The 16,708-nt window shown below is 39.4% G+C and overlaps 1 protein-coding gene across 41 annotated transcripts in view; it reads left to right on the top strand.

The window, feature by feature from the left end:
* The first annotated feature begins 447 nt into the window (after positions 1-447).
* Positions 448-16,708, top strand: part of KCNMA1 (potassium calcium-activated channel subfamily M alpha 1) — a 528,106-nt gene continuing 511,845 nt past the window's right edge. For all 41 annotated transcript variants that reach the window (XM_075717335.1, XM_075717316.1, XM_075717321.1 and 38 more), the window contains exon 1: positions 448-777. In XM_075717335.1, the coding sequence (XP_075573450.1) occupies positions 448-777 (330 nt within the window). The remainder of the gene's footprint in view (positions 778-16,708) is intronic.

The raw sequence follows: 16,708 nt of genomic DNA, 5'->3' as shown, positions 1-16,708 counted from the left end.
GGTGGTGGTGGTGGATGATTTTTTTGGGGGTGGGCGGGGTGGGGGCTGTGTATGCGGGAGAAGGAAGGGGTGGGAATCTGAGGAGGAGACTACCTTTTTGTTATTATTTTTAGGGTTTTTTTTTTTTAATATTATTTTCGCCGTGCAAGGAGGACGCTCGGAATTCACCGGCCTGTCGGCTCCCGAGAGGGGCCGGGGGATTGTGCGGTCGCTTTTCGTCGCCTTCTTTTTCTTTCGTTTGCTTGTTTTGTTTGTTTGTTTGTTTTGATTCGGGTGTTTTTGGGGGGTTTTTTTGTTGGTTTTTTTTTTTTTAATTTCCATTATTATTATTTGGCTTTTTCCGCTGAGCAGCGGCAGCAGCAATATGGCTGGTGATGGGTTTTTTGGGGGGCGCTGGCGGCGGGAGGAGCTCTCGGCAGCCCCTGCGCGCCCGGCTCGCTGTTAGCTATGGCAAATGGCAGCGGCGGCGGCGGCGGCGGCTCCTACCCGGGCGGCAGCGGCGGCGGCGGCGGCGGCGGCATTAGAATGAGTAACAATATCAACGCCAACAATCTCAACACAGACTCGTCCTCCTCCCCCGTCAATGTGCCCAAGATGGATGCGCTCATCATCCCGGTGACCATGGAGGTGCCCTGCGATAGCCGCGGACAGCGCATGTGGTGGGCTTTCCTCGCCTCATCCATGGTCACTTTCTTTGGGGGACTGTTTATCATCCTGCTGTGGAGGACCCTCAAGTACCTGTGGACTGTCTGCTGCCACTGCGGGGTCAAAAACAAGGTAACTCCCCCTCCCCTTCCCCTCCTAGTGCCGGCGGTGGTTCGGCGCGGTGGTGCTGGCGGCGAGGAGGAGTAGTGGGAGCGGACACCTGGGCGAGGTGGCACCGGCGGAGATGCTAGGGCTGTTGTTGGATGGCAGTCGCCCGCTGCCCGCTCTTCTGGCAGGGTCGCCACGGGCTGTCGGCAGCCGCAGCGTGGGGAGCGTGGCTGGAGGGGCGAGGCGGTGGTCGCCCTCTCTCCCTCCCGCCCCAGGCTTGCATCTGGTGGCACGAAAGTTGCGCCTGGTGTCGGCTCGCCCTCTCGGCGAGGCGCACGCTGGCACGGCGGGACGGTGTGGTTCGGGAGTTGGTACGCGCCCCCGGGACCGCATAGGGTGGCAGGGTGGGAGTGTTTTATTTGCTGATCTAAACTCTCGATTCTCTTACGGAATGAGGAACTTTGGCAAAATTAAAAAGGTAAACTTCTCACTCGCTCTTTTTAAAGCTAGTTCCGCTCCCCGAGAATCTTTGACGCTTCCGTTTGATAAATCAAATGTAGATATCGAGAAGTATTTAGTGCATTCGTAAGTAACACACTAGATCAATATTCTTTTAACCAAAGCGCGAAATCTTTGAGGCAACCTCTCTGCCCCTTTGATTTTTTGCATATTACCGTTTGGAAGAAAGCGTAGTACGAGAAGCAAGGTCGGCTCCTGGTTTGAAGGGTCTCTTCAAAGCCAAAGCTAAGAACTTGCTCAGGTCCAGACTTTCATTTTTGTTTAAGGCGAATGGGATAGAAAGTGTTAAGACTTTGTATTTGTGAAAGTGGATTTTGACAGACCCCAAAATAGACCAGCAGCTGGAGTTTCTCCCCTTCCCTTTTCACATTTTTTGGATTACAAATGGAATAATATCTGCTTCAGTTATTCCTGGCACACAGACACCCACAAAAACACACACACCTTTTAATATATGGTTGCTAGGTTGCTGGCTTGCTTTGACGTACAGTGAGCTGTCTTCCTCTTTCTCCTGTCCCCTCCCCCTAAACACACTTGATACAGCGCATAACCCAGCTGTACGAAGGATCTAACACTTAGGGGAGACCAGAAACAAAGTTAGAGAGTGAGAAGTTACGGTTCTTGTTTGTTTGTGGATTTGGGTTTAGCGAGGTAGGTGTCCAGTTCGGATTGCCTAAACGAACCTCCACATTCCAGCTGGAAGTCGAACAGTTACAGTGAACTTGGCCTATCTATGGAAGAAGTGATTGCTAGAGATAAGGAATAAATAAAAGCTTTTAAATCAACCTTAAGCTTCGTGAAACCTACCAGGCAGTATCACTTCTCTATAGGCATTTTTTTATTTTGTTCAAAACCAAGCCTGAACTTTCTCAGAGAGGTGTTAGCCAGGTATGATGACAAAGCTCAAATGAATTTGCGATAAAAAGTGTGTCGTGTAAAATACCATTGCCTGCAAGAGTAAAAGGTGATTTTCAAGAATGGGTGGGTGGTTAAGACTCACCTTCAGTTTCTTCCGTGTGTGTTTAGCATTTTCCTCTCCACATGATGAGACAAATCTGCAAGGGCTATCAGGGATCTTGACGAAAAAGAAAATCCTACAGGTTATCACCTCGTGCTTCTTTCCTTGAGAGAATGAAAAGCAGAGAGTTGTACAGAGACTTCTTATGCTTAGTGTCTTGGTGGGTGTTGGTGGTCTGATGGTCCATTGTTGGGACGTAGTCAGTTAAAGCAGATCATGATTCATTTCTTAGCCAGTACAGAAAGGCATATCCAAATTTTCTTTAAAACCTCTTAGGCCAAATGTGTCAGCTCACTAAATAATGGGTATCATCAAGGGGTTCCAGCGCTTCCAGTCTGAATGATTTGACATACTGTGGGTATGTCAAGTTGTAAGATTTGAGTTTATTTCATGTTTGAGACCTGAAGTAGCTATGTCCATGAATCTCATTCCCCGGGGCAGGAGGATGAAGGACTCTGCAGGTAGGGGGAGATATATCTCTTTTTAGTTTGTATTTGTTCCAGTTGTAAGGGTTTTCAGGCCTCCAGTGAAGAAGAACTTTCAAGGGCTGATCCTGCATTCCTTACATGCTAAAACAGGGGATTGGAGGGAATTCTCTGTGTGTAAGGAGTAAGTAGTTATTGCAAAACGCTTGTCTAGTATTTAGGGTAGAAAGGCTAACTGAAGTAACAACTGGAAACGTCTTAAACTTTGCTGTTACTGAACACATGCTCTGTGCTGCATGGTAACTTGGGAAAGGCTTCTGAGGCTGCTGGTGAAAAATGTGAATGCATATACATGCTATGTTGACTATAGTGGATGTCCTAGCAAAAGCAATTTTACAAGTAGTAGCTCCTCCTACTGCGAGACTGAAGAAGTTTTCTGCATGTTAGGACTTTTTCTTCCCTCTGCTGTCTCTTCTGCTGCTCCACAGGTTGTAGCAGGGTTGGGTTATCCAATATCATCTCACCATCTACACAAAGAACGGTCCCAGTGAGTGAGCTAAAAGAAATCTTTCTCATGTCTCCTTTCTGTGGCTTCTTATTGAACAATTCACCTATATATGTGAATAATTCACAGTTACTGCGCTAACACCCGCGTCCATATATGTTATTGCGAGGAACTGCAAAAAGTTTCTTTTTTTTTTTCCCTGCTATATTCTAGGCACAACATTGTATTCCTTGGATTTGTCAGTGATTGTCAACTTGATTTTGGGATGTAACACTTTTTAATGGCTGCATAGAAGGATTTAGAATGTGGTGTCCCCCCGCCTTAACTCATTGAATGTAAGGTTGGAATTTAAAACCATGATATAAACAGCTTAACACTTTGTGGTATGAAATTTCACTACAGTTTTGCTTTTTTTTCCTTGGAGATAAGAAAGTCAAGAAAACGAAAACTTCTGGTATCAGAATGATAAACGTTGCCCCTTGAAATTCCATATCCACTTTATGTCATCGTATATGAACAGAACATTAGTATTAATCATGTACTGAAAATGATTGCTGAATTTTTAGGATTTTTATGCTCCATGCTTGCTTTGTGAGATGACATTTTTTAAAATCTGTCAAAAAGAAAAACGTAAATCTTGACCTGTGTTGTCAGTTTCATGTAACGTGAGAGTCATTACAATTGAAGCCCTTGTATTCCTTTATTGAATATGGTATATAATTTTAGATGTAATTCTTCCAAAATTAGCTACAGTCATATGGCAGAGACTTAACAAATGCTGTTTTTCTCCTCAGTGTTTACGGAGATGCATATATGTAGATAAATGTAGATACATTTTTAGGAATGCCTAGGTATTGTTAAAGAACTTGTCTTCTCTTTGCTTTTTCTTTGTCCCTTGACCAACTCATTCCTGCTTGTCTATGAAAAGTAGAACGTGAGATTGAAATTCAGTAAGCTGGCCTCTGACACCGTTAGGTGCTCTTGTTTCCGGAAATAACAGAAAAATAAAATAAATAAATACTCATGATGAAGTACACAGTCACACATAGTGGCTAAATGCGTATTATACAATCTGTAGTTCTTTTGATTATATGGATCTGCTACTGCATTTTCTATGCTCCTGAAAGGCATTTTCTACTGACATTATCTGATACTATGCTTTGGCTTTGAACAAACTCTTAAACAAGAAGAAGGTGCAGTGGAATGAGACAGCACAAGTTTGGGGCACAGCTGGCTCCTGAAGCTGGCCAGTGCAGAATGAAATACGCTTTTGAAGAGTGTGATACTGGGCCCTATATCACTGCTCCTTGGTTCCCCAGAGTGGTACCCCTTATGTACCTTATGCTTTCAAGGCTCTAGCAGGTAGAATGTATCTGTATTGCTATGCTCCTGTTGGAATGATTTCAGTGTTTTGAAGAGCTTTCCCCTCCGCCCAACATAGGACTCATATACATATAAAATGAAATTACATTATGATTATAGATGGCAGTTGCTGTCCTGAAATCGCAAGCCATAATAATCTTACTTCATATTGGTCTACATATTTTGGAAGTTTAATAAAATACACAGTGCTAGATTTGGTCAGTAGAAACCCATCGACATTCCCATTTGTTTTGAATAGAAAAGTTGAAATTTTATTGGTCTACGTATTTTGGAAGTTTAATAAAATACACAGTGCTAGATTTGGTCAGTAGAAACCCATCGACATTCCCATTTGTTTTGAATAGAAAAGTTGAAATTTTATTGGAAGTACAATATTTGCAGAAGTCTTTGAGAAGTTAAGAATTTTTACCCAGACCTCTAAGGCCTGAGAAAATTTCTAAGTGGAAAAATTTCAGTTTTCCCTAAAAGAAATGTTTCTACCAAACTGGCTCTCGTAGAGCTAGGTTTATCCCTTTCCTAGCAGAACCTGCATAAACCTCCTCTCCAAATAAAATTAAAGAAACAAACTCAAACCAAAGCACTATATATTGAGGAAAGTACGAGAGTATATTAGAAGGCACGAGTGGACACGTAATGCGGGAGATCCCTTCGTTTAAATCTGTATGTGGAAACCTCACCTTGACTCTCTCGAAGATGTACCAAGCAGAAGCGTATGAACAACTGGAAGGCTCAAGGGATTAGCAGCGGACTGTAATGCATTTTGCTCGTTAGTCACATGCGCAGCCTGGCTCGAGGCACTGAATCGTTCCTGTCTCATGGCTATCAGGTGGTCTGCACGTAATTACTCCGTGAGCATCCCACTGGACAGGTTGCCAATTGAGAGATGGACATGGCGGAGAGGTCAAGGACTGAAAGAAAAGGTACTCACAGCTCTTTGCAGGTGGTGTTTCTACAAGTGAAAAGGGCACCGGTACGGAGAGGTGTGTGCTGCTCTTTTCCGTGCTGTGAAAAAGACGACACTTCCGGCTCTCTGGAGCTCGTAATGGAGTTCAGATTTTATACACTCATGCTAAAATTGGTTATGCATGCAGAAAAGAAAATGTATGGACAACGATTTAAGCTGTAAACCGAACAATCTTGACTGAAATGTTATTTTGATACAGTATCATACTCATTTTCAAGGCTTTGCAACACATACGTTTAAGGAGAAAAATCTGTGCTCAGAAGGAATTTGCAACTCTCACACATTTGCAAATCTGTAAATGCTGGTTGGAAACCATTAGATTTCACAATTTTTTCCGGTTTAGCTCAACAGAAGAAATGCCTGTAATAGGGAACGAAAAGCTTTTAAATAACAATGATCTATATACGCAGTTTTGATGCGGGGGGATTTCTGAATGCAGAATGAGGGCAGTTTACAGCCCCAGAGACGGAAACACTGAAAACTCAGAGATAGAAACACTGAAAATTCAGAGAGCACTAGTCCTAAGTATAATCTCTGCGGGGAAAGGGTCTAATGATTATTAATTAAAAAAGCAATGATGTTCCATGTCTGTCCTGTACTATTGCAAGAAAGTGGATTGTGAATCTTAGTCATTGAGTGTGCTTCCTGGGACAAATCTTAAAAAGAAGCAGTAATCTCTAGTCAGCAGGTAAAATACAGAGCAATGGTCAGTGTTCCTTGAGAGAGCGGCTCTGCTGTTATGTGGCGTCCAACTTAGATTGACAAAAGTTTATGTGAATTTCAGCGTTGGCTGGTAATCATTCCTCAGCAAGACCAGCCTGTAGTTCAGCAGCAGTGAGGCATTCTGTAGTGTGAGATTGTAGGACAGCCGTTCCAGAGAACCTGGTGAGACATAAACGTAAAATAACTCTGGATGAAATTAGGGGATGGGGTATCCTTTCAGTTCTGTTAAACATACCGGGTCACATTGTGTAAAATTATGTATTTTACATGTATGAAAATTATCAGAAGTCTGAGAAGGACACAGTGAATACTGCTTGTGGAGGTTTTCCAAGGGAAGGATTGCTGGAACATTACGTGTGGGTGTTAATGGTTAAAAAATATTTTTCTCCCCCACATACCTTTTCAGTGACAAAAGGAAGGGGACCACCCTTTAAAAAGTTATCACAAAATGCTGTGTTTCTGTAATGAGTTCATATGCTGCTACATGGTTGAAGTGTTAGAATCATAGGATCGTAGAATATCTCAAGCTGGAAGGGACCCATACGGATCATCGAGTCTGACTCCCTGCTCCTGGCAGACTACAATGCCTGACTCTCCCACCCAGCCTGTGAAGTGAGTGCAAAACGCTACTAGAGCACAAGACTAGGCTGGCATTTATACCAACTTTACACGGGGCTAAATACACAAGTTCCAGATTAGACCTCATGGTTTGTAAGTGTGAGCACTCTTTTTATGGCACACAGGTCATCTTGAGTGACAAAGGCGGACATGCAGTAGAAGTTTCTTAGCACTTTTACCAATAATATAGCTGGATGAATAAATGGGAAAGCAAGACACCTATCTTCCATGGCTGTCAGAGACGTGTTGGTCAGGAAAGGCTCATTTTGAATCCTGATGGTATTTATAGCCTGAGAATACATCGGGTTTGCATCTTTGAGAGGAACACTTTATTCCCATATATAGTATGAATGGCTCTGTTTAAATGAATGTGCTGCCACTGAAATGTGTTGAGTTCAGTTTGCTTTGAGATGATATATTGCATGTATTTGTTTGAGAGTTACAGAAACGGAGAGCGTTAGCCAAAGCCTGTTGAAGTAGAGGGAGGCCGTCCTAATAACTTCAATGGTTTTGGACTTAGGCCTAGATGTACACAGTGTTCTAGATGAATCAGATATTTTTTTCCAAATGATTCTTATGTTAACATTTTAAGCTTTTAAAAGCTTTTTTCTTTTATTGTAGCGAGGTGTATTTACTTGGCCTGCGGCCATTATGCCTGGGATTTCAACATTAGGAACATAATATTTAAAAATCACACAAGGTATGTTTCCATTCCAGTTAAGACTTACACCTTCTGCCAGGCCCCCCTTGGAAATCAAAATTTGGGTGCTTGAACTACTGATGATATCCTATCATGGCATCTCTCCCGCAAGCTGATGTGGAATGGCAAATACTGGCTCTTGTTTTAGAGCCGCAGTAAGTGCACATTTAGCGCAACTGGCAAAGGTCCCTTGCCCCGTGGATCACCTGCAGGATGGAGACGCGTCTGCAGCCACAGCCCTGCGTCCTGGAAATCCCTTTGCACGTCCTTAGCTTCACTACCTCATTTAAATATCAGAACTGATAACATGTAGTGGAGAAAAAAAAAAGACAAATCTCCTCACCAGGCCAGAAGAATGTTGAGAAGTACTGTAACATCATAAACAATTGTAGCATAACACGACAACTGGGCCACAATTTGAGTGGTTTGTCACTGTAACTGTTAGATACAGGTCTACTGTGTTGCATTTTTACTGCTTTTTATATGCCGAGGAATAAATTTATGATAGTTTTGTTCCCCTTTGTCCAAGCAAACGCTGACTAAATATTTGACATTTTCTTTCTTGTTAGATTTCATTCATTTTTCATGATATCTTTTACATTCTTATGTAATGGTTTATCTCTTATTTGTTAAACTAAAAAGGTGACTCACTCTAATTTGCTATTATTAATGAGATTAACTCTAGCACTACTGGTGTTGGATTCACTTTCTATTTTAAGTACAGGGGAAACATTATTACAGATACGTCTTTTTAAAAAACTATTTGCAAATGGTGACCTTAACGTTAAAATAATAAAGTGAAATATATTAGAGTGATTCTCTGTTTAAGCACCTTGTAATTTTTTTCTAGTACGGACTGTGTTGAACTCACTTTAGTTGTGATTGTCACGGGTATTCTGTTGGACAGAAACTACTTGAAACAGGTTACTAGCTTCTTTGACCTTTAATGGTCATAGTTGGTGTAGAGCACTTCAGATGCTTTTGGATATCATGGTGAATCCTTTGGCTACAAATGATCTGACATCGCTTTCTTGAAAGTGAGTTTGCTGATCAACAGACAGATGTTGTGTGGTGTTTTTACATTTTCTAGGTTACTGCACTATAAGTATTGTTTCATAAGGAAGCTGGTAAACTCTACCTTGGTTTTAAGCACTGAAGGAAGAAAACCTCTTTTGTCCTTTTCCTTTTAATTGCAAGAACACCCTAGTTAGGAGAAAGTACTACAGGGTCTGCGTATATGTGATGCAAACATTTTTCCCCATGAGGACACTTCTGATAAATTGCTTTCGTTATGTGGGAAGTTTTTACCAGCTTTTTGTGTTAGGTTTCTTCTATTCCCAATACATTTATATCTGAAGGCTCTGATTCCTTCAGCATCAGAAATGGTGGACTGCTGGTTTCATGTTCACATTATTTTCATAACACTCAAGGCTCTCCTCAGCAATAATGCATACTTATTTCCTTGTGTCCTCTACTGTAATTTTACTGCTGTCTGCAGGATAACCTTATAGTCACCATTTGTTATGTTGTGCTTTGTTTTTAGACAGACGTGGATTATACGCTTAAGGAATGATGTCTTCAATTGAGAGGGGATCTGGTTCTTGGTTTAAGGCCATAAAAAATTTTACCTGACTAAATGCTGGTTTTCCTCCTCTGACTCTGCCTTATATGTGTAAGTTATGGTGTCATCTTTTCATGAGTCAGAAGAGCAGAACTCGTATTATAGATCTGTTGTTCCTGAACGAAAACAACACTAAAAACTTCACAGTTTTGATATTTGCAAAAATAATTTTAGTTGCTTTGTTGGAATGTGTCCCTAGGATAGCATAAAGTTTTAATTTACTAGAAGTGGAAAATGCTGTCCAAAGTGTGGAGCTTTGACTCTGCCTGTATGATTCAATTGATAAAATTTTAATGTTAACTTAAATGATATGTACTATAGGAAAACCTACCGAGTTGCCAGCTGAATCATAAGGTGTGATTCCAGAAGCGGAAGAAAAAAACATTTGATTTTTCTGATTTCCAGTTGATGGCATTGTATTTGTTATTAAGTTTTGCATAATTTTTAAAGAGAACTGGCACAGCAGTTGTTTAGGTTAATATGTGGAACTTAAGTCAACACTTGCGCAAACCAGCTGTTTAGACACCAAAATTTATATTTAAGATCTGAATAAGGAGTTTGATTTCGGAGTCAGTGATAATTTCAGATGGTTTCAGCAAGAGGTATTATTGTTCTTGAAAACTTATTTCCCTATTTAGATGTTTGTCAATAAACATAACAGCTAAAATCCAGGTACCTATTATTTTTTTTTTTAACGTTGACCTTACACATCATACTGTGAACTTGAGCAGGGTTTACCTAATCCCCTGGCTTCTATTCTGTATATATAAACATGGGAGAAGGTACTTCAGTGTTTGTAAAGTTACACGCTGTTTTAAAGCCCTTTAAAGCAGCAGTGTCTCTTGCATTAACATCTAATACTCTAATTTTAATTTTCTTGTACCTAAAAGCTTGATACACACCCCCTAATCAAAAATAATTTATTTCAAGCTGATTGCTCTTAGAGATAACTTTAATTAAAAATAAGTTAAAAAAAAAATTTTCATGCTCCCATATTGAAATTGTGGGGGTAAACAGAACATGTTACCATTTCTATGCTTTTGCTTTAATAAAGCTGTATATAAACTTTTGCCTTTATTGACTGTCTATGCAATTATTTGTCTTTGGGTTTGTGTTCTTTAAAGTGAGAAATGCTAATGGCTTAAAGTGAATAAATCTTAATCTTGCTCTTATGCCCGCTGTGTACAAAAGTTAAATGTATCCTCACAACCGATTACAGAAATTTTATTCAGACACCTTTCTTTCCTATTAAAGAGTGGTTGAATGAGAGAATGTGTATTCATAATTTGTAGAGGTGGAAAATAGTTCAGCCTCCAGGGTGAAATGTTTACTTATTTTTTTAAACAAGAAAGTAAACCCAGAATTTCATAGGCTTGCCTGTTTGCTTTTTATGCACAGAGAAATAGAATATTCAGTTTTGAAACAGCTAATACTTCTGCCTGCAACAGCTCAAGGGTACTACAGAAAAGACTCCAGACTTGCATCGGGTGCAGTAAGAGAGTAAAACCGCTGAGTTACTAATTGTTAACATCCTTCACTAATGATCAACCGGGGGATTGCTGAGTCTTGTTAAGAGGTAGGCCACATCACATAGCAAATTGATTTAAGGGGTGTGGGTGGGTGTGTTGGAGGGTGGGGGAAGGGGTGAGATCCTGGTGGATAGAGCTCCAGGCTGTCCTTCGGCACCTGACTGTGCTGCACCTGTGCGCTCTTGAGATGGTAGGGGGGTGCAGGTTTGGTTTGGAGCATGCCTGACTGCACGATTATTTCTGTGAAGGTGTCTGAGCCACGTTATGTGGTGTTTACATCTACTTTATGACTTGGGATGAAGTGAAGGTGATGTAAAGCATACCTGATCTGACCTAATGCCGGTTGAAGCTAAGTTACACTTAACCACTTTTTCAAAAACAAGTTTAATCCATCAGAGCAAGTGAAGCGTTTTGGGGCAGCAGTGGTTTTGATTTAGTCTTCTAAGACTGGACTTACCGTCCTGAGGTGATGGTTTGCCAGCGCTAACAAATCCAGACTTTAAAGTCTGAGAGGAGCCTCGCTGCGAGGTACCTGAGCTGTGTTGAGGACAGGCTGTGACTGGCAGGTGGTAGTAGCTCCAGAGCCTAAACTCTCCTAAGTGTTTTTAGGCTTTTCTACTGAGCAGAAAGGATTTCATAGGTAAAAGTTGACCACTGAAAAGTGTTAAAAGTGAGGTTGTTTCATTATTAGCATGCTAAATATTAATTTAATGATATCCTTTGGTAAGTACGGTTTTGTTCACTTCAACATTTTAGCTGGATGAGGAATGCGCTTTTGACGGTAAACTCTAGCTTTTCCAGTGTGGTTAAGTAGATTCTCTTCAGGTGAAGCTATGTAGGAAGATGAGCTCCAGGAGCACACCTGATCTACTCCACCTGCTAATGGGCTTCAGTCTCCACAGCTGGGCTGCATTAGTCTTGAGGGTGTAAATGCTGAAGTACAGAGTGTGGAGCTCCTATGTTCTCTTATTGTGTCTCATTCTTTGTAAAGGTAAAGTTAGCTAGCGCTTTAGGGAAAATCCCAGATGAGTTTTCTGGTAAGCTTCTGGCTTTATTTCCTTTTCTTGTTTTTGATGTTAGTTTTTTGTGCTTTTTGGGTTTTTTTTTTTTTTTTTGGTGGTGGGTTTTGTTGTTGGTTTTGCGTTTTTGTTTTTAAAAAAAACCAAACTAGTGTATGTACAGCTTCCTACAATTGCTCTTCCTGAGAGCTTTTCTTTTATTATGCCATAACTCTGACTTCAGCATTCAGCTTGTGCTTGCGGGTTTTCTGTTTGTGCTGTGTCAAGTTGCCCTGGGCTTGCTGGCTGCTGAGGATGGGACAGTGAACCAGCAGGTTGGCAAAGATGATGGTAAGACTGTGGCTTTGGATGATATCTTACTGCCTTAAAATGTCACAGGTGCTGGGCTGTGACAGAACTGTGTGTGAAGTCTGTATGGATAAAGATATTATGACTTGCCCTGACTGAGGGGGAAGAAAATGGTTTGGGGACTGGTTGTTTCATGTAGTTGTTGCCCTTTTGATCTGGTCTGAGACAACAGGTGATAGAGCTTGGTGCTCAGACTGTTTTCAGGGTGCTTTTCCTCCAACTGAGAACTTTGCTCTGGAGCTTTTATTTTCAAAAAATTCATTAGAAGTGGAGAGAAATGTAATGATAGCTTCCGTTAAAGGTAAAAGTTCTAGAAAAGCTTCTGGCAATATAAACACACTTCTAAAGATTGTGTCTCATGTATTTATATTCTTTCAGCTCAGTAAAAAATGTTTATGAATGAGATGTAGAGGAACACTTTTAAATGTGGGCTTTTTTTCATAACTGTATTTCTCAGCTTGATTTGTCTTTTCCTTGGAACAAATAGTTTTGGTCATGGGAATGGATTGTTTTCAGCAGTGACTGTAAGACTGTAGTTTCTGTTTGTTTGTAAAATACTCCTTGGATTTTAAATGGTACATAAATGTAGGCTATTGTGCAACTCCTATAGAAGAAACATAATGCCCATGACTTTTAAAATTGATGGCTCTAAGGGTTATAGGTAAATGAGAACATGCTCTGAGAGGTGATGGAAATGGTAGTTCACTTAATCTCAGAACAAATCATGTGTCTTAAGACCATAGCAGTGTTTTGGCCATTAATATCAGTGAAAGTAGAAGGTTCTTTACCCCTGTAATTAAATTGATGTTGGTTCCTGGATGTCTGCTTTTACATGATCGGCTTATTTTGGTTTATTTGGGCTTCTTTCTAATAATTTAAAGGAATATAACATTAAACTAAAGTATTAGATCTTTCTTTTCTTAAAATAATTGATTTTTTTTAATTTTACATTAAAACACTGGTGTAATTCAGCGCAGATCCTGTAGAAAATGCTACATTGATGTAATGTATTAAAAAAAAAAAATCATTAGATTCTTTAGAATTTAATTGTAGGTGGTTTCTACTTGTCTTCTAGCCTCAGTCTTCTGATTAGGTTACGTAGTCTTGAGCTGATGCTCTTTAAGTGTGTCACCAGACTTCTGAAGGTGAAAACCTGAGGTTCTTGTGTAGTTGTGTGATGCTTAGAGCTGAAACTTCATGAAAATGTTTTAACATCAGGCGAGAAGACAATGTATCCATTACAGAGACAGGCTTTGGAGAGGTGGCAGCACTCATAAGCCGGTTTGTGTTTCATATTGATACATTTGAAGTAAAATTCATTCCTGTATGGTGTGTCAATGCTTTTGCACCATTTAAGTTCTATTTGGAGGGCTGAAAGGCTTGTGGCTTTTGTAGCGTTTTCTGCAAGTGGGAAAATTCATTATTAGGGCTCAAGGGTATTGTTTTAAATATTCCACGCTATAGAAGGAGCGTTGTGTATTCAAAATTGGACTTAGCAACTTAAAAGGTCTATCTGAACTATTTTTATTATTGTAGTATTTCGAGGCCACATGGTTTTGCAGCCTTAGTTATGCCAGATCCTATTACCAGCTTTGACAAAGGGGCGATCCTCTGCCTCATACATCTTATGGTCTGAAAGCAGATAATAAGGAGGGTTGTGAAAGAACTGGTTTGCCCCAGTCCATATAAAGCAACCAAGTGATCAAGACAAGCAGATGATTTCACTAATGTACATCCACTCAGCCCATTTGTTCAATTTACGAAGGGAACATAGTTTGCAAATCTGTTAGAGCAGTTGCTATTTTTAAAGAACTACAGGTGGTTAAAACTTGCTGTGCCGTACTAAGTTCCCTTCTTGAAGATGTCTTTTTTACATAAGCAGAGAACAAAAGGAACAAAAAAATGTATTTTGGATGAAATGAAATTTTAGCTGTAGTGTGTTGAGGAACATGTAAGAATAGAAAAATAACATGGTGGAAGGAATGAAGACTGATGACAAGAAGGGAATCTGTCTAGTTCAGTATGCAGTGTACAGTATTCACTTGATCTATATGCAGACACTTTGAATATGCTTGTGCCATTGCCCATAAAAAACCCAATTTTTTGAGCACTTGTATCCATGCTGGATTTAAAGAATTATGTTACTTTTAGAATCTAGGAAGGTTCCCAGTTAAACATATGCTTGTTGATTGTACTATTTTTAGCTTCTTTGAACAACACGTGTTCTCCCCAGATATTTATTTGTGAATGTTGCATTCTGTTCTTAAAAGGAAAATCTCTCTGTGTCTAGATTCTTTTTCTGTATCCAAGAAAGGAAAGAACCAGGGTTCTTGTCAGTGCTTTACTTCTTCAAAATCCTAGGAGATGGGGTAGATTAATTAAATCTAAAATGGATCCATCTGGTAGTGCTAGCAATGCCAGGGGAGAACAGGTGAAAGAATCTGAGCCAGAATAAACATATAGTGCATTATATAACCCGTAATGTAATCTGTGACACATCGCAAGCAGAAGACTAATCTTGGTGTTAGACTGTTTACTTTTTGTGTAGTGTTTTTAAGTCAAAGAGTTAATGTGATAGTTTGAAATGACTGTTTCTATTGCATTGCTGAAAAGCTAAATATTTTTTTTATTATTAATGAGACAAATGTATTCAATCCGTCCTATAAACAAGATAGAATTCCCTGTATGGATTTGCTTGAAAATAAATGGGTTGATGTTGTTTGAAACAAAATGAAACAAAGTCACTATTTCAGAAAAATAGTATACCTGTTTAAAATTTGGAAAGCTATTATCCAAACTAAAAATCATGAAAGGTATGCTGCCCATCCAGTTTTGCCCCCAAATTTATGTTTGTGTAAGAATACAAAATCTCTATGCAGACATTTTTGTTGCCAAAATTACCTTGTTCTTTAAGTTCTCTGCAATACTTTCAATGTAGTCATTGCATCACTGGGAATAGGAATATAAAAATGACTGTAAAAATTGAATTGTATTACCTGATTTGGGAGGCATGTGAAAGGTAAACAGTATAAATGCTGGGAAGAAGTGAATTAAATTAGAAAAGAAACGGCAATGAAGAGATTAAAGGACGGCGTCTATTTGCAGTGCAGGGTTTGTAGTTTGGCAGGGCTCCTTAGCACACATTCTGTTTTTGTTATGGCACCAGTTAGACATGATTTCTCTGTCATCGCCTATAGTATGGAGAGTGTGTCTGATAGAAGACTTCTAATGCATGGTATTTGGGGAAATTTATTTCATGAGGGCAGGGCATGGGCCTTTTGGCATGACTTTAAAACAAGTGGAGAAAGTAGGCCATAGAGTTTTTTGTGAACTTAGGAGCTTAAGCTGGATAAAGATCTAGCTACTTATAAAAAAAAAAAAAAAAAAAAAAATCTCATCACCTGCCTTTAAGTCAAATTCTGTCCTTGTCGATCAATTTTTGAAGCAGCAAGAAGTAAAAGCACAGAGGATGCTGAAATTTTACTTTTGTTGTTTAAAAAACCCAACAAACCACAAGAAGAATATTTCACATGAAAGTTGGAAGGAGCTTGTCTCATCTGTATCACTTGAATTTTCAAATCTCAAGTGAAAGATTCTAGGTGGTTTGTAAGATTACATAAATGTTGGTTGTCTTTTCATAGTGGTGAAGATTGAACTCCATTTTTAATACGTACATTTTCAGAAAACTATAGTTCTGCCAAAATTGGAATACTTGCAAAACTGTCAGATTAACTGGGGTGGGGAAAAGATGATACCAAAACTCTTTCCTTTTTTTTTTTTTTTTTTTTCCCCTTTTTGACAGGAAATAAATATTTGACTTCTTGGTCTGATATATTTTATTTTGTATTGTAAAGTCAAAACCAAAGCCAGTTAATAGCTTGATTCACATTCTTCTTTCAGGAATCTTACTTTGACAAGTCTTCATAGTTTTCAGGAGTTCTTTCCATATTAGAAGTAAATTTGTTTATCTTAAATTCTATGCAATACATCAATTCTGTTCTCTGCCCAGCTGTACTCTCTGCAAGTTTTCATTTCTAGGGTATAGCTATATAAATAAGTATGTGTAAAATACGTATTTATATATAAATATAAAAAAAAGTGACCAAGTCTTTTATGAACAATTACAGCAAAGTGAGGTGTTTTTACAGTGTGCTGTTCTATCAGAGTGTTATGCTCAGTTTGATGTCTATACTAGATTGTAGAAAGCATACAAGAATAGGCAATTAAATATGTTTCTCGCTTGTGGAGATATGATGAATTCTATAAACCCCCTCAAATCAGTTGATTAGATGTTAATAAGGAAGGATTTAGCTGCTAAATGACTATAAAGGCTGTGGTCAGTCATTTAATATGGTGCATTGGCTTTTAATAATTCTTCTGTTTTCATATAATTGTAGATTTGTTAAGAATTTCATGTGGCTTACTTGTTAGCTATTATAGCAGAGACATGTAAGTACGTTGTACCGGGCATACTTACTGAATGATGAGCCCTTGGGAAATTTAACACAGCTTTTCAAGACTGGAATGAAAGAAAGAAGTGGCAAGATGAGAGCAATAATACATCACAGAAGTAGCTGGTCTGT

Source organism: Pelecanus crispus, chromosome 10 (assembly GCF_030463565.1).
Source record: "Pelecanus crispus isolate bPelCri1 chromosome 10, bPelCri1.pri, whole genome shotgun sequence".
Taxonomy (NCBI): Eukaryota; Metazoa; Chordata; class Aves; order Pelecaniformes; family Pelecanidae; genus Pelecanus; species Pelecanus crispus.
Note: the sequence above shows the minus strand (reverse complement) of the source record. Positions and strands in the feature narration are given on the sequence as shown.